Consider the following 21495-nt stretch of genomic DNA (forward strand, 5'->3'; position numbering starts at 1 on the left):
CTAATATTTCAGTTTCCTTCTCATTTGTGTCTGCTCTGTTTTTTTCTCTTTCTCTTTTTCCCTCTAACGTTTACTTTTCTAAGAAATGCATGAGTTGATTCTTCATTTTTAAAGCATCAAAATCTTAACAAATGTTGACTACCCTCAATTCCCACCCTTCCCCAGACATCCCACGGCTTGGCAGAGCTCTTTCCAGACCCTTTTCCGTGCAGTCGTATCCTATATGTGTGCCCACAGCTAAGGGGTGGGATAGGGCCACAACCCCTTCTCTGCTGCAACCCTTAAATCCCAATAGCGCTGAAAACCGAAAGATTTTTCGCAGCTCACTTTTTGGCACAACTTGCCCTGAACTATTTATAGGCTATTTATAAGAGTTGCATATGTCATTTATTGTGAATATGTATGTTTTCTTCTCGTAGAATTTAGTATGTGTGGTTTTAGCTGTGTGAAACCCAGCCGAGGGTGTCACCTAACATATATATGTATATATGTTAAAAGGCCACATGGCCTTTTAACCTTAGAGATTCCGAATTCCAGAATACATCTAGACTCAAGGGTTTAGGATAAGGGATTATGGATCCATAATTGTCTTATGATTTGGGCTTTTTTTTTTAAGCCTAAACAAAATCACAATTCGGTATGCCCTTCTGCATCTTGGTTTTCAGACACCTCTGTAATTCAGAAATCTTTCTGTGTTTACACGTACAGATTTCGCGCATCTCTTTTCATGGCTGTGTAGTATTCCAGTGTGGCTATGTGTGTTTCTTTGGGCGTTTTGGTCGTTTCCAGCTTTTCACTCTCCCAGGCAGCACTGCAGTGGGCTTCTTTGGATGTACGTCTCTGTACGCACGTGCAGCCAAGATCAGAACCTCTGGACAACATCACTATTATATCAGGACCATTTCCCCGAGCTGCAAAGTACCTCTTCCTAAGCTTCCTTTTTAATGACTACAGAATAGTTCATGCATGTCTGTGTATTGGTTTCTCAACGGCTACCCTAACAGAGTGCCACAAACTGGGAGGTTTAAACCGCAGAAATGTATTGTCTCGTTGTCCTGGAGGCCGGACGTCTGAGATCAGGACCCACAGGGCTGGTGCCTTCCGAGGGTAATGGAGGAACCATGGCTCTCTCCTGGCTCCTGGTGGTTTGCTGGCAGTCGTGTTGTCCCTTAGCTTGTACAAGCGTCACCCTGAGCTCTGCCTTCAGAGTGACGCGGTCCTGTCCCTGCGTACGCCTCTGTCCACATTTCCCCTTTTTCTAAGCACACCACTCATATCGGATTAGGGCCACCCTTCTGACCTCATCGTGACTAATGACACCTCCAGAATGACCTTATTCCTAAATAAAAGTCACATTCTGAAGCACTAGGGCCTAGGACGTCCACATAAGAATTGGGGCTGGAGGACAGAATTCAACCCGTGACAGTCTGGGTTAGCCAGAATGTACCGAGTCAGTCCACTCCTATTGGCTACTTAAGTTATTTCTACTACTCTATGAATCGCCCTGCAATGACCGTCCTTATACAGAAATCTTTGTCCATAGTTCCATTTATTCCTTTAGAAATCATTTCTTAGGGTCCCTGGGAATACCTATACTTGAGGCTCTTGGTAGCACCCTGCCAGGTTGCTTTCTAGAAAGCAGAGTGGGGGATGCCCGACTGGCCATCCCTGGGCCCCGTATTTTCATTCTCTGGGGCTCTCCAGACATGTCAGCTTGCTGGGTGCTTCAAGCACAGTCCTTTTTACAGCATGTGTGCACGTGCCTGCCAACTGGGCACCTGTGTTCTTTCTGACAAGTCTCATTTTTTTTTTTTTAACTTCTTTTTCCTGCCAAAAAGAGAGTGAGTCCACAGGTTAACAGCAAAATAGAAACCATAGCTCAAAATGTCTGTTTAGGACATGTTCCCTTGCAACCGCATATACAAATAAAGATTTCAGAAATACGAGGCTCTCTGGGCATCAGGCATTAAATCAATGAGGGCAATTTCACTCACAGGGCAGCTTGCCAAGAGAGACCCGGAGAGGGAAGAAGTAAGTTCTCTGGTTCAGTTCAGTCTGTTAAGCCCACGGCAGCCTACATCGCCCCATTCCTTCAAATCAAATAATAACCATCAACCACTTTGCGGGGGTGGGGATGGGGGTGTTCCCAAAACCCGTTCAAACAGAGCCAACCCGATGGCTTCTTGGGGTAGATTTGGAGAGCTGAGGCCGGATGAAGAACTCAGATAAAGAATTCAAGAAGCAAGAGCTTAACTCGTGGGGACTTCAGAGAATGAAGCAGCAGAGGAATCCCTAAAAGAAAGGGGGTGGGGGGTTGTGTGCATGATGAACCCAGGCACAGGGCTGAGTGCTGGGCTGCTCGTGCTCAGAGGGAGCGGCACGGGAAGACAGATGCTTCACTCAGCAGGCCAGGGCCCGTGCTGCTCCCCGCTCGCCAGACAGGACGCAGGGGAGGATACATTTAGCTGGCATTTCAGGGGAAAACATCGATCTCCAGTGCAGTGCTGTCTTTTAAAGGCAAGTGAGGGCTGTAGGCTGGTCATTTGGGACAGTTTCACTTGAACAGATAAAAACCCAGGAAAAACGAACGCTGATCACCCACCCGCTTATCCTGCTAGCGGTCCAAAGGAACTTCCTTTTGACAGGAGGGTGGCTGGTTTCTGCATGGAAATGATGGATGGTCTTGCCCCCCACCCTCCTTATTTGTTCCCAAGAAAAGGTGCTGCCGTGTTTTCTGGAAAGATTTTTAGGTTTACATTCCCAAATATTCATCTCCACAAGGAATGGTGCCGGCCCAGGCTCTGTCTGAGTTTGCTTGGCTGCTGGCCCGGGCTGCTGACATCCGATGTGCTCCCTTTCCTGTGTCAGAGCTGGTCCACCACTGGCGCCCCTCCCGTTGTTTGAGCAAAGGACATATGGTGGCTATAGACAGATTCTTTTTTCTTGAAAACGGGCACTTCTGACATTTCACATGGCATCATGGCATTATTTCTACCTGGGTGAAGCAGAGGGGTGTGTGTACGTCCCAGACGATAGAGCACCTGTCTGAATGGCATTTCTGCAGCCTCCCTGTCCGGTGGCGGCAGCATCTGTCACGCCGCCTCCCTCCAACAATGCTCCCTTGTTTGGAAGGGGAAGAAAGTCCAGTCTGTCAATATTTGGGGCACTAATCATCTGCATTCGGGCGCCAGGGGTCATTGAAAGGCTGAGACGTTTCCAGGAACCCATGGCTCTAAAAACGTGGGGCTGACCGTAAAGGATTTCAGCGAGGGCATGAAAGGAAGAAACCGAAATCTCAGCCCCCCCCGCCCCCCGCCCGTGGCCCTGAGCATTGTCCACTGTGTCTTGGATTCTTGGGAAGAAATGGTCAATGTATACGGTGCTGTGGGTCCAAGTTAATAATGAATGCAGAGGAAGAAGAAAGGATGTTCAATATTTAAACGTTTGAGAGCGCTTCGTTTGGGTTGCCAGTTACGGCCCTCCGCCCGCTTCCTGGATGGGTTCTGTAAAACCTGCGCTCTCTCCCTAACTCTGCAGCTGGCATCTGGCGCCGGTATTTGCAATCTTTCGATCGAGAGGGAAACGGATCCTCCGCTGGGCAACCCCACACCAGCAGTATTTCTACTTGTTTTCTACCAGCTTCGTTAAAGGGAGATGACAGTGTGCAGTGACGAGGACTATGTTTCCTAGAGTCCTTGTAAGGACTTTTAAGCTTTCGAGTCGTGTCTACGGTTGTCTTCATATTCCCCACATTAGCTTTTCTTGGAGCTATCTTGTATTTTAAAACAAATGTTGAGCTTTGGTCCTTACTTTTGACAGATAAAAAGGCTTAATGAGACGCTGTGGTCGTGTTTAGGAAATGTCTATCCACTACATACGTCCCTTCAAAGTTGCCTGTAATGCAGAATTCTGTGAATCAATTCCTTTTCTCTTCTTGACACACATTATATAAAAGGAAAAGCATTCCTTTGGGGGGAGGGAAAAACATTTGGACCCAAGACATAATAAAATCATGCTTAAGGATGCAGCAAACTTTAAAGTCTCTTAGTTAAAGGAAATCAATACTTTTATGATGAAATATTAATAATACTAAAAAAAAATAGTCAAAACTACAAATGCAGAATAGCTGGGGTGATATTAATGCCGAACGCATAGGCTTAGCATTTGCATGGAGGCAGAAGGAAAGCAGGTCACGTAGAACCCCTCCAAGAAGCCCCTCTGAATCCTGTGAGCCCCCTTTTCAGGGCTTTTCCATCAAGAAAACATACCGCTCCTTAAATGCCAAGATAATTTCCAAGCGTTTTGTTGAAGCAGCTGCCTTTTGGAAATGTAAAGATGAGTCCAAGCTGGAGAGAGGAGCACACACGGTGTACACACACACACACACACACACACACACACACACACACGGGAGAAATGGGAACTGAAAAGGGAGAACTAGGGAAAGCTAGTCGTTTGACTGTACAGCTGGCTGTTTCCTCTCTCCTTTCTCCATGAATTGTTTGCAGTGCAGAGCTTTAAGAGAGAGAAATTCCTATTAGGTTGAACTGTATAAAATTGTAATTTTCGTGGGGCTCATGTTGGTTGAATATGAGCAGTTTCATATGGTTCCACCTAATCATTCAACTCGGTAGCAAATAAATACTAAGCAGCAGTCAAATGTGTCTTGAACCCAAACGTTAAAGATTTGAGGTGAAAATAACACCTCATTTTCTCATCTACTGTTTTCAGAGAAGTTCCTTAAACTTAGATATTTAAAGTTACTTTAGAAAAGCTCTTTACTAATTCCCGAAACCTTGCGTCGCAGCAGCAAACATGAGGAAGAATTCCGCCTGGTATTGTGTCGTTTTCTCTAAAGAGCTGAGCCATTGCTTCTGCCACGTCCCCACATATGTGAAGACATTTATAAAAATGAAAATCCCCAGTTCTTACCTCATTGGGCCCAACTTCCAGGTACTTTAAATGCCAGTTACGTCATCAAAACAGCTCACCCTAACTGAACACAGACTATATCAACCCATTCGGTCCCCACGGCCCTGGAGGTGTGTTTTTGTCACCCCCGTTCCCTACTTTACATGTGAGAGCCACAGGCTTGCGGGGTAAGTGGTTCCCTCGAGTCGCATGCCCACCCAGGGTGGCCAGACCCAAGAATCTGCTCTTAGGCCTCCCCCCCTTCAAGATGACAGAGCCGTGTGTACAGCCACCTGCTGACCTGTGTCCCCCAGGTCAGGCAAGATGGAAGCTGACCATCCTGTCAGCTCCATGACCTCAGGGATGGCTTTGGAAGCTTGGTCTTTGTGTGGCCCTGCACACAGTGCTTGATTCTGCCTGACCCCTGTAATCCAGGCTTTTCGTGGATGACGTGCAATAGAACGTCGTCCCCGGCTGATCTGGTCTAACTCCACTCTGTGAAAACTCGTGGTGGGAGAGGCCTTGGTGGTGCAGCCCCGCTGAGAGCCCGAGTCCTGGCAGACACATGCACCTGGAGCAGGACCGTGTGTACCATTCTGCTGTGGAGTAGATTAAGTATGTGTCGTGTGCACGTGCCTTCTGCTGAAGATCCAAACTAATTGTCCCGCCCCTTTGCACACTGTCACCTTGTAGAACACACTACACACGGCAGGGCATACATGTCGTTGTGGAAGGCACCACGTGGCCTTACCCCTCCTGGCCTGAGAGCACAGAGCAGGCTGATGAGATGAGAGACTTGCTGGAAAGAACCAGGTGATTCACGGGTCTGTGAGAACCTCAGGAGGTCCTGTGCAAGCAGGGCTGTAGCTGACCCACCCCAGCCCTGGGGGTCACCCCAGCCCTGGCCAGTAGTTCCAAGTCCAACCCCCTTAGGCCCTGGGGCCAGAGGAGTCAGGGGTTGTGACCCCCCTCCCTGCGTCTAGAAGCCCTCCCCATATCTGTCTAACCTGTCTCCCTCTCACTGCTCTTTCAGCCCTGTTCACTGCCTCAGTAGACAGGCAGCCGAGACAGCCACAGACGAGCTTTCTAGCGCCTTTGCTGACAGAATGTTGTGGAGCTCTTTGCTTGCTCATGTACAGACGGTAATGCCATGAGAGGAGGGCAGGGCTGGGCGAGGTCGAGACCCTGGCCTTGGGAATAAAGCCCACGTCCTGGCAATCCTCAGTTTTAAAAACCCAGAGCGAGGTTGTGCCACTGTAGGAGACCTAGTCCACTCGTGCCCGCATGCCGGCCGACCCTCTGTGGCCTGCAGGGTGTTTACATCCGCGCTGGCTAAAGGATGCCAACACAACTGAGCCTGGCTGCGTCCTGGCGGTCTCACAGCCCAGATGCCCCCTGGCAGCCAGACGGGCATTTAGCTCTTGGATCGCTCCCCTGGGTGGCAGTCTACTCAAGCAGGCTTCACCCAGAAGCACAAACATCCAGAAGCTTTGAAGGGCAAAGTTGGGAAAGATGTGGCACAAAGAGAAAGTAAGACACTGAAAGACTATGTTTTCTTTTCTGCAGGTTTTCAAGTATAGTCTTTAAAATCCAGGAGGATTTATCCATGGATAAAGAGCTATAGGCAAAACGATTCTGCAAGTTCCCAGCTATTTTTATATGTTGGACATGTTATCCCTTTAAACGCAACCAGAAATAAAAGTCTTTAAGCATTTTGAGGTACAGCCAGTCAGTGATCTCAGGGGTCGCCTGTTGGTGAGGTTGCTCAGGTTTGGCCAAGAGAGGCAGTAGAAATGCCCCCTTCTTTCCCAGATGCCTAATTTGCAAGTCTGCCTCCAGGGCTGGACAGAAAGTGCACATGAAGAAAGTCAGAAATCACAGGGTGACCGCTGGGGGAAAGCCCATAGATTGCCACTAAGGCCCAGAGTTTGCGCCCACGACCCTGAAGGGTAACGGGTGTGGCTCTCTACAGGGAGGTTTTATGTGGGTATCTGCGTCTCCTACCTTCCTTTAAGCCTCAGAGTCCTTGCAGTGAGTGAGGGGACCCCCGGGTCCTGCTGGCCTGCAGGGTTGCTGCCATTCTGAATGCTGCACCCATGTTTTTAGATTCCTTCTTTTCTGTGCAAATGTCTTAGGAACCCCGGGTGAGCACACAGGCCTCTGCTGGCCCAGTGGCACACAGTCTTGGACTTGACTCTGACCCCTACCTCCTCAGCACCCTTCCCCCATACACATGCTCTTTGAACAGTTGCAGGTAGTTTGGTTTCTCTGGTGTGGCTACCCCACACACACACGTAATGGCCCCCGACCACCACTGCTCTCACCTTCCCCCACGTGGTGGGGAGGAACCGCCTCTTGAGTCAGAAGCGTGGACGAGAAACCTGCAGACCCTGTGGCTGCAGTCTGTCCAGAGCCACCAGCGGGCTGAAGTCCCAAACTCAGTCCCACCCCACCCCCTCTTCTCTCACCCCAGGGACCTAGCAGACTGGGGACGGGTGTGGTGAGAGGGCAGAGCAAGGAAGGAGCCAGAGAGGGGAGAAAGAAGGCCACGGCCGCACTTGCTGTCTTCAGTTCTGTGCGCGAGGTCACAAGGCCCATTGATTTTTTGCTGTTTCCCAGCATTGAGGGGCAGTGGGAAAATCTGAACATTACATGTGGAAACCTGAGCTGAGGCCGAGCGGAGTGAATTTGCTAATGGAAGGCAAGCTCGGGCCACCCTCGCTTGCCCCTCGGTCCTCATTCAACTCCGAGACGGTCGAACATGCCTGGGTTGCTTCTGAATCAGCCCGTGGTGGGTTTTATTTTATGCTTTTCAGTGCGGAACAAGCATAGATGAATGTCATTTTTTTCTTAGGGCAGACAGCGCTCCCCTCTAAATCTTAGAGCTTTTCACTAAAAGAGGTCTCTTGAAAATTGGACTTCTTTGAAGCACATTTGTCTGAGACTTAAATGCTTAGGGTCAAGGCTTCAGACTCAGAAGCCCCACGTGTCAGGAGCTTGGACAAAGCGGCCTGCACGTGGGACCCTCGGGTCTGAGCCCGGAACAGAGACTGTGGTCGGTGGCCCACACGGACAGGAGATACACTTGGTTTGGCCTCCCTGGGGTCTCCTGCTTCTTGTTTACAAAAGGAATGTGAAGTCAGTTGTCAACAATATTAAAAATCAGGAGGTTTTCCGTGAAAATCTGGATACCTAGCTTCTCTTGAACAGGAAACCATGGCCACAGTAAGGCGGCTGCAGTCAGGAGCGGTCGGGGAGCAATGCAGATTTTTCCAGTCTCACCAGTGCTTAGCATCTCCCTGCCACAGGCTGAATGCACTGGGGCCCATTTATTCTCCTGATAGGAGAGACCTGTGTCTCAGCGTCATGTCACAATCAGATAAGGGGACACTGATGGCACATGGCAGGACCCGCAGCCTTTCACCCCAGCCCTCTCCTCATTCACAATGACACCCATCCAACCCCATGGTTCTCAAGTTTGTAGCTCGTAGCCTTTGAGGTACCTACTGCCATGTCTGGGATTTTCAAAAGTAGGATCTGCAGAGGTGTCTGGAAATAACAAGGGAAAACCACCCTTCGTAAGGCACTGTGCAGCTGGGGTGGCTCCATTTTCATCTCGTGTAGAAATTAGAGTTTCGCTGTTGAGGAAGCAGTTTGCAAAGCCCTGTGATACGGCAGGCTCTTTCCAGAATGAGGCCTACCTCCCGTCGGGCAGCTCTCTTCCAGGAAGCTGCCTTTGGGGACATTCCCCAGGCAGAGTGTAATAGGTCAGGAACCTTGCGCACAGACTGGAATGTCTCGAGAGCCAGGTCAACTGCAACAGTTTTCCTTGAGGTCTTGGTTCCCAGGAAGTACAGAGTCAAGCAGTGGCACCAGCCTCCCACAGGCAAAAGTCCTTCTGGTGTAGCTTTTCACTTTCCACCTTTTATTGTTGGATTCTGGTCATTTAGTTTGTGTTTTAGTGGCTTTCAGCATTTAGTATCTGTGGCATTTGGGTTTGGCTTTTTAAATATAAGCCACCTTCAAACCCCTCCTGGAAGCAGGTAATACGGAAGAAAGAGCGTCTATGGGAGGGGGAATGTGTGCAGGCCCGATTTAGTAGAGGTCAGAATCCCTGAGATGAATTCTCAGCCAATCGGGTTCCTTCCACTTCAGCTCCCTGAAAGGTCCCCATGGGATTCCCCATATGCTTAGGTAGTTTTCACATCTTCCAGTTTTTAACTTGAAATAATTGTACTTCAGTCACACAACCAAGCTCGTCGGAGGAATGACACCCTGCCAAGTGGTGCCAGCTCTGGGCAGACCACAGAGGTCAGCTGAGGTCTTCCTGTTCCTCGGAGATTTAGGAAACCTTTGGCTCAAACGCCCCAGTTCTCTAGCCGGTGCACATGCAGCCTTTAATCTCTTGTGACCCCCAGTGTTTCCAGGTCTTGGCCCTTGTGCACGATGGTCTCTGTGTGACTTGGTGTGAACCCAGATGAAACTCAGCTCCTTCACTGGTTTCCACCAGAAAAGTCCACTTGCAACACATAAGAGTTGGAAAAGCATTTCCTAAAGATGTAGGGGGTTGTGAGAAAGTCATGTCCTCCATCTCAATTGCCTCTTCCCCTCTTTTTCCCCATCCCACTACTCCTAGATTTCCCCCAGAAAGTGCAGGGCAGCTTTCCCTACGCCGGAAACTCGGGTCAGCCAGTCCCTGATCCCTAGGAGCTCAGCTTACATGCCTGCAGTAGCAGAGCTTTTTCGCAACTGTCAGTTAAGAACTGTAAGTTCAACTACATAGTAAAGAAAAACCCAAAAGAGAAGCTTATTTCCCTCTCAGGTAAAGGAAACCTGGATGACGGCAGTCAAGGGCTCCACAAAAGCATCAGGGACCCAAGCTCTTCCTGCTCAATGCTCCCGAATACGTGCTTCATTGTCCTGGCCCCAGATAGCTGCTGGAGTGCCAGCCATCACATCCATGTCTCAGGGAACAGAATGGAAGAAGGCACGTCTCTTTTTTTTTAGGAAGCCTTCCTGGAAATCCAACATGCCACTTTTATTTCTATCTCATTGGCCACAACTTAGTCACCTGGCCACGCCTAGCTGCCAGGTTCTGTAACTGCAGAGTGGGTATTCAGAGGCAGCTCACAATAGCAGAAACGCTATCCAAACCCCTCTTGACCCCAGAGGAGTCCAGGTGCTAGCTGTGAAAGTAACGACAGTCATCACATAAAACAGCAAAGCATCTTTGCGGTCAAGTTTCTTGGGCCCTCCTTAAGAAGGTGAACTCCTATACAGCCGACGAGGCCCCAAGGTAGACAGGAAAAGCTGCAGGAGCACAGGGGAGCAAACAGTTAACCCCAGCTATGGAAACTCTTGCTCAAGCTGTCCCTGAGCTGAACTAGCCTTAAAGGATAGGGAAGGGATTTGTGAAAACTGAAAAGAGGCAAGAGGGAATTCTAGACTGAGGGAACAGCCCAGCTAAGGCGGAGAGAAAGTGGATCTTGTCATGCAGTCTGAGAGTCCGCCTAGCCTTCCAGAGGCAGGCGGCCCCATCTTGACACATTCCCCCAATAGTTCTGGGGGGTAGGGTTTGAGGAGGGAGCTGACACAAAAGGTCTCTGGGCATTGGCACTGCCTTGAGTCCTGTGGGTTTGACCTAAGAATAAATGGCAGAGATTAACAACGGAAATGGCTGGAGAGGGGAGGAACAAGCTCACTTACTCTTTCCGGTTGCTGCCATATGAGAATGGGGCCCAGACATGCCAGATCTTCCTATTTTTGTAAGAAGCCAGAAATCCAGCATTGTATGTAAAATCGTGCAGTGTGTAACCGGCAGTACCGAAAACAAACAGACACAAACATGATATGAGCCGAGCTCCTGGGCTGCTGTTGGCAGCTCTGGACTCTGAGTCACACAGCTCCCGGGGCTCCGTGGGAAGAGCTTGAGTGGGTGGCTATCCAAAGGGGAAAGGATGCGTGCACAATAGATTCAAGGCGCATTTTTCAGTGTCTTCTCATAGAGTTCAAATCAGATTCAGATTTATAGGCAAGAAGAAAACTATTGACCATTTAAGCCAAGAGATCCTCACTGACCGAGGAGGGGGTTTGTCCAGGGTCACAAGGCCATCTGGGCAGAATTAGGACTCGCACTTGGGGACCTGACTCCCAGCCCAGTGCTCCCTCTATCAGTGGACCTCAAGTCGAAGGCTGACCTTTTTGTTGTATTTTTGTACTTGACAAATGCCAGAGACTTACTCATGAGTTTATCTTCCCAGAATAACTGGCAGAACGGGGCCAGAGGGCAGCAGGAAGACTTGGCCTGTCCCTGGGGAACCCAGGCTCCTGGAAAGTGGAGGACACGGTTCGCCAGTGGTGCAGGTCCACCTGTTTCTGGAGCGTGGCGCCTGCCGCCTGGCCCCGGCTTTGAGGAGGTTCTTAGTGGCTACGGGAGAGAGAGCTTTGGGGGCCAGAGCAGACCCCAGGGCCCCGGGAGCTTGAGCCTGTCCAGCTCCCAGGCATCTTGTGCCCCTTCCTTCATCCTCCTTCTTTTCCTGGTTTAAAATGGTCTTCACGGCAGGAATCTTGGAAAAGTCAGGCAAGCATAAAAAATAAAAATAAAACTCACCATAATAAAACCCTATGACTTCAGCTCCAATGCCTCCAGTCTGTTCTGCTCCGTACAAGGAAGGAGGCAGAGACTGCATTTTATTTTATTTTATTACAACAGTGGGAGCATGTGGGACACATTTTTTCTAACTTGTTTTCATGTACTCTGTCTTGAGAGTTTCCCTCTGCACTGTAGCTTCTTTTATAGCAGCGTTTTTATCAGCAGCAGAGGATTTCATCATCTAGACATATTAGGGTTCATTTGGCCTTTCCCTAATTGTTGGAATATTCTGGTTGTCTCCAGTTCCCTGTTACACACACTAGTGCTTCGAACACCTGCACAGTTCACTCTGTGGGTCTACCCACAGTGCCTTCTGCAGCAGAAATTTCTAGATGTGGAATCAGTCAGGTGGTGTGAAAATCCATATGGCCTTTGATACACATTTTGTGGGCTGTTCTTGAAACACATTCAGGGAGAGCCAAGAATTTTATCTGCTGGAGAAGCTCTCAGGGAGGCCCCTTTGCCAGGATCTGGCTCGTCGGTGTGTGTGCAAGTACGAGGCGGTGTTTCCGATTCATGTCCAGAAAGCCCTTTGGCTCCTCTGCACAAGGGGGTTCGTCAGGAGCTGCCTTGCTGGACGTGGCACAGGAAAACAGGCTCTGCGGCCACAGGCCCTGGTCCTACGTTCTCGCCAGACCTCGTGACCCTCTGCCATGTCAGACTGACCCAAAGCAGTCATCACCTCGATTTGGGAAGGAGCTCCCCTTGGAATTGCAGGGGGAGTCTGAGCACCCCACAGAAAACAAAATGACCAAAAAACCCCATCATTGAGCCTTTCTGGGTTCCCAGTGCCATGGGGGAGGGGAAGAGAGAGTAGAAAAGGGAGAAAGAAGGGAGGTGGATTTTTAGTAGCAGCAGGTGATGGAGACATGTGTTGAGTCTCTTCTACTCAGCTAGACCCTGCAAACGGGCGGTATCAGAGGATGATGAATTTTTTTCTATTTGACTCTATGTTTCTATTTAACATGTAAAAGGTATGCGGTATTTATTGCCAACCTGTGGCTTCTCCCCAACTGAAGGAACTTTAGTAGCCTGACTGCAGCTTCAGCATCTTGTGTGCTACCCCCCGTCCAAGCTCCACCCAAGATGTCTTACAGTAATAAACCAGAGCTTTAAAGAGTGTGAGAGAGAAGACGTGTGTCTTAAGAGAAGGGGTGAGCCTTCTCTGTGACTATGTTGGTGACAACCCCGTCATTCATCCATTTGGGCTGAGGTGTTGTCGGAAGGGTAAGAGGCTTCGTCCTAACTGTTCCCACCCTGCAGACCCTCCTGTTTGTGGCTCTGATAAATACATGGCTTGGGAAAAGCCATCTTGACATTTTGATTTGTTGAGGGACGACTCATTTTTGAGGCAAGTACACAGCTTGTGAACTTCGGAGTGGTGAAGAAGTGAGCAGCTGTACAGCTGGTTCTGTGGGGAGTGGCTGATCACCCCTGGGGAACTTCCTGACTGGTGTTTGGATGTGTCTCTGTCTGTCATAGTTCAGCTGAGCCCCCACCTCCATATATCAGACAGTGCCTCTTTCTGAGAATTCCAGCATATTAATCCTGCCCTTCTCTCGGCAAGCAGACCTCCGCAGTAGGTGGGGGTGGAGAGCATCATCCTGTACAAAAGAGGGGCTGGCATCTACCCACCATCTTCCCCCCCAGGCCTCACACTGGCCTGCCATTGCTTCACCCCAAACCAGGAGGGCCTGGCTAGGGGAATAAATAGACACCCGGCTCTTAAACAGCTGATCCTTACACAAAAATACCTTCACACAAACATCCGTACAAAATAGTTCCTCCATGGTGGCCAGGTGTTGGGTCCCCCTAAGTCCTGGGGGGGGCTAGAACAGCAGGGCCCCTTGCACACACCACGCCCCTCAGTAGGCCCTGCGCCCACCCACCAGTGGGTGAAGGGAAGAGGCTCAGGGAAGTGCAGACTTGCCCAGGGCCCCGCGGCTGGTGAGTGAGCAGACCAGGAATGGAACCCAGGCTTTCCCAGAGCCCGAGACCCTGCTCCATCGTCTGCCAGGCTCGCTTAGGGCCAGAGAGTGACATATCACAGGCTTTGCGGCCCAGGCGGTTCCTGTGCAGCTACTCAGCGCTGCTGGTGTAGCTCAAAGGCAGCCGCGGACGGTCCGAAAGCAAAGGACCATGGCTGTGCCGACAAAACTATTCACCACTCAACGGGCCATAGTTTGCTGATTCCTACTCGACACTCGGCTGCCCTCCTGAGGCCTGAGAAAGGTGATATCAGGACCTGGAGAACCTTCTGGAAGAAGTGTCAGCCGGAGCTGGACTGTGCGAGGTTCAGGAAATGCAAGTGGGGTTTGGGGCTGGCTGGGGTGAGTGCGCTCAGGCAGTGCAGAGGTTTGATGTGACTCATCACGAGGGTCGAGGTCCCCACTTACAGCTGGAAGGAGGACTTGTGCCCCTGCCCAGACTTGGTGCTGCCTCTGAATTTGGGGGCAGAAGCCGGGGTGTCCACAGAGCACTGTGGTCCTGCCCAATTCTCGGGCACAGAAGCAGGAACCAGCGCCGTCTGTCTGCACAGGCTCCTGTAATCACCAACGAGGCTTCTGTTCCATGAGAGCTTTCGTGTATTTAGTGAATAAAATCAGAAGCTGTGGCCCAAACTTGAGAAAAGCAGACTGTAAAAAGCGCAGACGTCACGGTCTGTGGAAAGCACCTCCCCACTGAGGAAGGCGGGCTCGTGCAGGAGAGCCTCCTTTCGTCATAGAGCAGCACACTGCTGTCACCGCGTTGTCACCGCGTGCCCAGGCCTGTGCAGGTGGCTGATGAGCACTGGGTCGCTGTGTCCGCACCACGGTGGAGATGACACCCCAGGGAGCAGCTGGGAAACAACTCTGGACATGTGTTCTGGTGCTTCTCCGTGGTGAAGCAGGGTTTGCCCAGGTCTCCATCTCCACAACGTGGAGCTGGTCCTCCACCCCATGCTGGGAAGCCGTAGACCCCCGGAATGTGTCGCCCCACCTCCCGGCCCAGAGTGGCTCTGAGGGCCACGGGAAACCCTATACAGTTACGCTCCGCTTAACGTCGGGGATACGCTCTGGTCAGTGCGTCGTTAGGCGATTTTATCACTATGCAAGAATCGTAGAGTGACACACACCTAGATGGTGTCGCCTGCTATCCACCTAGGCTGTATGACGTGGCCTCTTGCTCCTGGGCTACCAGCCTGTACAGCACGAGATTAAGTCAAGCACAAGAGACGATAGATCAGGAGACATGGTAAGCACGAGGCGTGTGTAACACGCCTGGCGTACTGTTTTACAGCAAACTGTTTTTTTATAAGTAGAAAGACTATAGTCTAAAGTAACAATGTAACAGAGTGGTTTATTAATCTTATGGGGTGGCCATCGCTGACCGAAATGCCGTTGTGCAGTGCATGACTGGAGTTGGTAGCGTTTCACCAGAGCTTTCCTCCTTCCCACACCAAACTCGCCAGACCTACCAGGGCGGAGCGCATTATTCTCTGGCAGAGGGAGTCTCAGGGGCTCCCCGCTCCTGCCCCGTGTCTGGTGCCCCGCCTTTGCCAGAATTTGGGCACGTCAGCAAAGGCCCCATGATTTTGCCGTTAGGGTGTCCCACGTTTCTGTGTGAACTTTGCCAGGACACCTCTGAAGCCCTGTGGCCGAGTGTCCCTGTCCCCTTCGAGGGCACAGCCAGCATGATGCTGAGCCAGCATCCGACACTCAGATTTACAGCTCACAGTCCTGCCCTCGGCTTGATGGCTGGCGCCCCCTTTTCCTTGAAACAGCTTTGAAGTGTGTCTGGGTCAGTCCCGTGACTGGTGAGGTCAGCTCCTTCCGGGGAGCTGACCCAGACTTTCAAGGATCTGGGTGTAGGTGGGTTAGCGGGGCATTTACACTAAGGCCCCAACCCCACCTCTGAAGTGGGGGGCGCCCGATAGGGACTCCCACACAGCTGGGCAGTGGCACTGTCCTGCCAGGCTGGCTAGTTGCTTCCCTCTCGTCAGGTCACACCTTGTCTTGCAGGCTTTGCCGTGGCCCAGTGCATAAACCAGCACAGCTCACCATCCGTGTCCTCGCCGTCACCGTCTGCCAGTGGGAGCCCCAGCGGCAGCGGGAGCAGCAGCCACTGCGACTCAGGAGGCGCCAGCTCATCGTCTACCCCGTCTGTTGCCCAGAGCCCGTCAGGTATTAGCCACGTGATACAGTGCGGGAGGGACTTTGGGGAACCCTGTAATCCCTTGATGCCGAGACCGCTGATACCCAGCTTCTCCTCGCTGCCATGTCTGGGGACACTGCCACTCAGCGTTCCCCGTTCAGTCTACCATGATGCGGCGCACGGGCCGGCTGGTGTAGGCCCTGCAGGGTAGAAATCATTCCTTCTGCAGGCTGGTCCACTGAAAGGCCTTCCCTGACTGCAGAGCTGATGGGGATGGACAGCAGGCAGGCCGAGCTTGAATCTATCCCCTTATCACCTCCAAAGTCTTAGATGTCACAAGGAGGGGTCTCCCAGACACGATGGTTTGAAGCCTGGAAAAGAATCTTATCACTGCTAATTTTTTTTCCCTCCGTAACTTACCAGTTTCCTCTTTAAATGTTTGGTGCAATCCAGTCGCCTGTGACCGTGGCCGCACCTTGCTGGCCTTTTGAGGTGTCAGGATGTGCTAGAGTCGTAGCTTACCCTCCTGTAACTTACGCAAGTGCAGACGTGGCACAGAGAGAGCTCGCGAGCAGGGAGCCTGGAATGGGACGTGTAAGTGGGTGTCCCCCTTCACCCCATGTTCTCAGCTGCCATGAGCCCCTCACACGTGAGCCCCTCACGCTGTGTACGATCCCAGGAGTAACAACACCAGGCTTGTTTCCTGAACAACATAGCCCTGAAACGCAGCCAGAGGAGCAGGGCCCGAGCAGGGACAGCAGTGGCCTTGAGAGTGTGTGATACTTCACACCCCAGCTGCCTGACCCCAGGGGTCTGCAGGGCCCCAGGGACTGTGGTCTGCACCCCCAGTTGGGGACTCTCAGTGTTGTTCGCTGTTCCTGCAAAGTCCCATCAGAGCCCTCACCCATTATATTTCGGGGGACCTGACCAAACTTGTTAAGCTGTGGATCAACGGGTCATAACAAAAGCATCACGCGGGGGCACAAGCTCCCACGGTGCCAGGGAAATTGAGGGCGCCTGGCCACTTCCCCTCAGCTCCAGAGGCAGAGCTCTCCTGGGTGCTCACACCTCACTGGAGCTTTCCGCTTATGCAGTCCCTAGCAAAGGGCTAAGCCCGCCTGTCCTCTGGCTGTGGCTCAGGGCGCCTCAGCCTGCCTGCACCTCCTCCCCCTCCCACAAACATCCATTCACGAGGCCCAAGCAGCAACGTCACCCTGAAGCCACCTCACTCAGACCCTCGTCCACTCAGCACCTGCTCCTCTCCCTGCCCCAGAGGGGGAAGATGACCACCCTTTCTGAGCTATTTCTGAGCCCGATTTAAGGCTGGCTGCACATCCAAAGACTTGCCACTGCTGTTTCCAGGCTTGTAGCTGGGAAATTCAGACAGAGCTTCCTCCAGAAGCGAAGCACAGCCCTCCGCCTGGTCTCATGCTGGCTCTGGGGACCAAAGTGCAGGGTTGCGTGTTTGTGTGCTCATGTATGCACATTGCTGTGTCTGTGTTGTGTGCACCCCGTATACTGACAGTTGCATTTCGGAGGAAAGGTCTTTTCCTGGTGTAGCTATGTGCGCCTTTCATTTCTAAGGAGGCACCGCCAAGAGCTAAGCGAACAAATGAGCCACACACTTCTTTGCCTAAAACTGAAACCAGCAAAGAGGCATATGTTCCCCACCCCCACCATCCCTGGCACACGGTGCTGATGACATGTCTTCTTGTCTCAGAAACCCAGGGGCTGTTAGCCTGGCTGTCGGGTAGCCAGGCAGTTCCGGTCGATAAGTGACGGTCAGGCCCTCCTAGGTGCCTGCGCCCATTCGGTCTGTCCCCAGCAGGCCTGCAGAGGCCAGCGGGTGAGTCCCCATTTTTCACGCTGCCGGACAGTAAAAGCCTGAGGCCCCGCCTGCCTGCCCGAATCTCTGCAGACGCTGAAATAACTCACCTCCTGATGAGGGCTCTTAACCAAGGACCCAGCTGTTGTTCCCTAGGAGAGAGCAGCACAGGGCATGAGCTCCTCCCGTCACAGGTGCCTGGCCACAGGAGCCAGCTCTGTCCCCAAGCCCATGAACGGGGGGCAGGTCTCGGGAAGACCACCATTGACTTGCCTCTCGATGCCAAACTTCCAGGCCACCCCTCAACGTCCCGGGCCCCTCCAGAGGACAGCACATGGGGTTTCCACGTTCCCTGTAGGAGCAGGTCTACCAGATGGCTGTAACCTGTGCCTGGCATCTCCCTGAGCCATGCTGGATGGGAAGCCAAGGATGGAAGAAGGGAGACAGGCTTTACTGGGACGGGTGCCCTTCAGCCAGCTTCCTGGCTTGCCCTCGGCCTGGAGTGGTGGCTGAGGGTTCAGGCGTCTGATTTGGACAGGCTGGCCCTGTGCTGCCTGCGCAGCAGACTCTCCACCCTCAGGGCCTGGCCACAGTCTGCCAGAGGCGACATCCTTGGAGGGCCGGCCAGGCCGGAGTGGGGCGGGGGGTACAGGGCCTCTCCTCGCAGCCCAGCCAAGGGGCCACTTGTCCTCAACGCGGTTTTTGAGGGCACAGTGCTGAGTCAGAAGCGTTCCTACCCCTGTGTTTCCAGAGCCTCCGAGTCCAGGAAGCCCCCAGTGTGGAGAGCAGCTGCCAGGCCCTCTGCAGCCACAATTAGCAAACTCCAGTGGCTTCTTTGCTCTTGAAGCCACACTGCCCGGTCAGGTGTTGGGTTGGGAAAGCACACGAGAGCTGCCATCCACGGGGGAGGAGACGGGCCCCGTTTTCTGCGTCTGCTCCGTGGTTTTGAAGCCTGGAGTGGTACAAGGACGTCTGTAAAGCCAGGGGTGGCCCTCACACTCTCTGAGCGGTGGACACACAGCATGGGCACCCACTGCACACTGTGGCGTCCCAGGAGACGCTCCTCCCAAACCTGAGCCCCCGTGGCAGACACTGTGCTCGGAAGTGCTTCACAGACACCCCGCGCTGAACCCCACTGTACAATTGAAAACACGGGGGTGCAGCTTGGCCAGGTAATGCTGCCAGCAGCGGAGGAGCCAGCTGTGAACCCAAGCCTTGGCAGCTCCACCTTCTGAAACAACCCAGCGGAGTATCGATGGGGTCCCTCTGTTGGTCTCAGTACCTCCAAGGGGTGTCCCAGAGACCTGGACCCCGGGTTTGGATCCCAGCTGGGGGCAGCCTATGAGGTGCACACCTGTCTCCTTCCAATGTGCACATTTGCTCCAGAGCCCAAACAAAAAGCCACAGCCCACCCACAGAGGCCTGCTGACTGTGCAGCCCCTGTGCGGGAAAGCCTGGTGGTCCCCCAAAGCAGCAGCACAGTAGACCCCAGATGACCACATCTCTGTCAGCCCAAAGGAGCCCATCCCCAAAGGAGGGCATGAAACCGTTCTGATGCCCCATTGTGTTTGCACCTCCACCCTCTGTCCAGCACAGGGGACCTTCCATTTCCTGCCTGGGTTTGAAAGAGGCCCGTGTTTATCCCAAATGCAGATTTTCTCAGCTCCCCATGGGGCGTTCAGTCTGAGCGACTGGGGTTTGGTGGATGTGAGACCTGACCTCAGTCGGGTCCCCCCACCAACCGGCCCCTCGTCCTTTCAGTGGCTTGTCTCCCTTCATCTTTTGTGCCTCGGCCTTGGTACCTCTCTGCCACTGTACTAACTTTTTCTGAACACACAGGATTTTGTCAACTGTATGCAGGCACGGGGGATACAGGGAAGCAAAGCCTGTCAACCACACGGATAAGTGTCCAGTCATAAACTCTGACAAAGGAAACGTGCAGGGGTCTCCGACAGCACTGAGCAGCTGCAGGAGGGGCCGGACGGCTCCAGAGGAGGTGTCCCTGGGGATTGAAGCCGAAGGATGAGGGCTGCACTAGGTCAGGGCTCCATGAGGAAGGTAGCCTCTGGGTCTCACACACAAGAAGAGCCTGGAACCTGGCAGGAGACAGGCTGATTCCTTTTTCCCATCTCCCCGGGGTTGACCTGTAAATTCTTCCCTAAAAGACAGACCAGGGGCGATCTGTGTTTGAGAAAGATGTGTGCCCATCAGGGCCGAGGCCTATGACCCAGCAGTGGCTGCAGGCCCCTCACGGCAGGGGGAAGGAACCCCGCCAGAGGGGCCCCCAGAGAGCCCTCTGCTGGGAACACCTGCTTCTGAGTCTCCTCCGTACACCAGAGCAGGTTGTAGACACTTGTGAGGGGCTTGTTAGCAGGTACTGCCCCCCCCCCGCTCCCCCAGACAGAAGGAAAGGTCAAAACTGAATTCCCTGGTGAACAAAGGAGGCAGCCAGAAAGAGTCGGGAATGAGGGATTTTATTTTCATCGCCAATTAGTTACCTGTTAACGGTGTGCCAAGGGGACTTTACCATCTGGTTTTAACACTCGATGCATGAATTGACCTGTCCCCACTGTCCTTTAAAGAGCGTGCTCTGAGCCGGTCGTGGCCTTCCGGGGAGAGCTGGGCACCCTGCCCCGGGAGGCATCAGGAACCCGGCGTCTTGCCGCCCACTCACCAGCAGAGCTGGCCCGAGAAGCCTCAGCTTGTTCCCCAGTGAGAAAATTACAGGGTTGGCGTCAGCTGTTTTTTTTTCCTTAAACACTTTATGGTTTTGAGAAGCTGAAATTGGGAGAACATATGGCGGGAAAGAGAAAATAGACCCAATTTTGGAACCAGATGTAGGACCCGTAGGAATATGTTAGAAATATTTGCTGAGTTACGCCTGTGCACACATCTCATGATGGATATACACACAAATGCACACTCACATACGCTCCCGCACACAATCACTCACACGTGCACACTCACACACACAAGTGCACACACACGCCCTCACACACACGCTGTGCGTGGCGATTCTGATAAGCAAACCGTCTCCTCAGACAGCAGCTCTGTGACCCACACCAGGCTCCTTCACCGGCCACTTGCGCCTCCCGTCTCCAGATCTGTTGCACGTCACACGCGTTCTGGGTGAGTTACCCTGAGGAGGAAGAAAAATCGTGTGTTAAAAAACGAAGTCCGAGTGCAGGCCAGCCTGCGCTTTCCAATGTCCGTTGTTAAGGCCCAGAGAATTATGAGATGTGGCCACTGACTCTTCCCCAGAGTTTACAGAAGGAACGAGTTTGGCTCCTGGTGGCCCAGTGCTGGGAGCCTGACGGGGACTGGGTCCTGCCCTGCCAGCCCTCCCTCCCATCCTCACCTGCTCTCGAGCCAGTTGTTTGAACACACAAGCTTAACCCCAGGACACAGTCCCACATGGGCCAACCGAGAGCCAGACAGCCTAAGACTGACCGCATGTCACTGAACTCGGTTACCAGTCAGGCAGGACTTCTAAGGACAGAAACTCGAGTAAGCTGTGTTCTCTTTTCTTCCCAGTTTTCTCCGTGGCATGAATTGTTTTCAATTGGGGTGAAATATACATAACATAAAATGTATCATTTTAACATTAAGTTCATAGTTCAGTGGCACTAGGTACTTTCACCTTGTTGTGCTATGTGGCCTTAATTTTAAGCTTTGCCGTAATCCCCAATTTGTCTCAGAAGTGATGGTTTCTTCCTTCCCAGGGAGATGCTCCTAACATTTTTGTTTCAGCCGATAAGACCCCACCCCCTGGCCGCTTGGCACTTGGTCTCCGATCTTCCTTCCGTGGTTCAGTCTTGGTTTTCAGAGGTTCAGGTCAGCAGAGTATCACCTGGAGACTGTCACCTCGTGGCTGGGGATGGGGTCTCGGGGCCCCTAACCCATTCGAGGCTTTCCCAGAATTCAGTCCTGTGCTGTTGGTTTCAGCGCCATGACACCAAGAACCGTCAGCCAC

At 52.4% G+C, this 21495-nt stretch overlaps 1 protein-coding gene across 12 annotated transcripts in view; it reads left to right on the forward strand.

Moving 5' to 3' along the window:
• The window catches only part of CLEC16A (C-type lectin domain containing 16A), a 193499-nt gene that overhangs the window by 164434 nt on the left and 7570 nt on the right, over window positions 1–21495 (forward strand). For 9 of the 12 annotated variants that reach the window (XM_033101362.1, XM_033101364.1, XM_033101365.1 and 6 more), the window contains one exon: window positions 15565–15726. In XM_033101362.1, coding sequence (XP_032957253.1) covers window positions 15565–15726 — 162 coding nt within the window. Of the gene's footprint in view, window positions 1–15564; window positions 15727–20563; window positions 20652–21495 lie in introns of all 12 variants that reach the window. The other 3 variants (XM_033101370.1, XM_033101371.1, XM_033101368.1) reach the window with 1 other exon arrangement.

The sequence above is a fragment of the Rhinolophus ferrumequinum genome (assembly GCF_004115265.2).
Source record: "Rhinolophus ferrumequinum isolate MPI-CBG mRhiFer1 chromosome 15 unlocalized genomic scaffold, mRhiFer1_v1.p scaffold_54_arrow_ctg1_1, whole genome shotgun sequence".
Lineage (NCBI taxonomy): Eukaryota > Metazoa > Chordata > Mammalia > Chiroptera > Rhinolophidae > Rhinolophus > Rhinolophus ferrumequinum.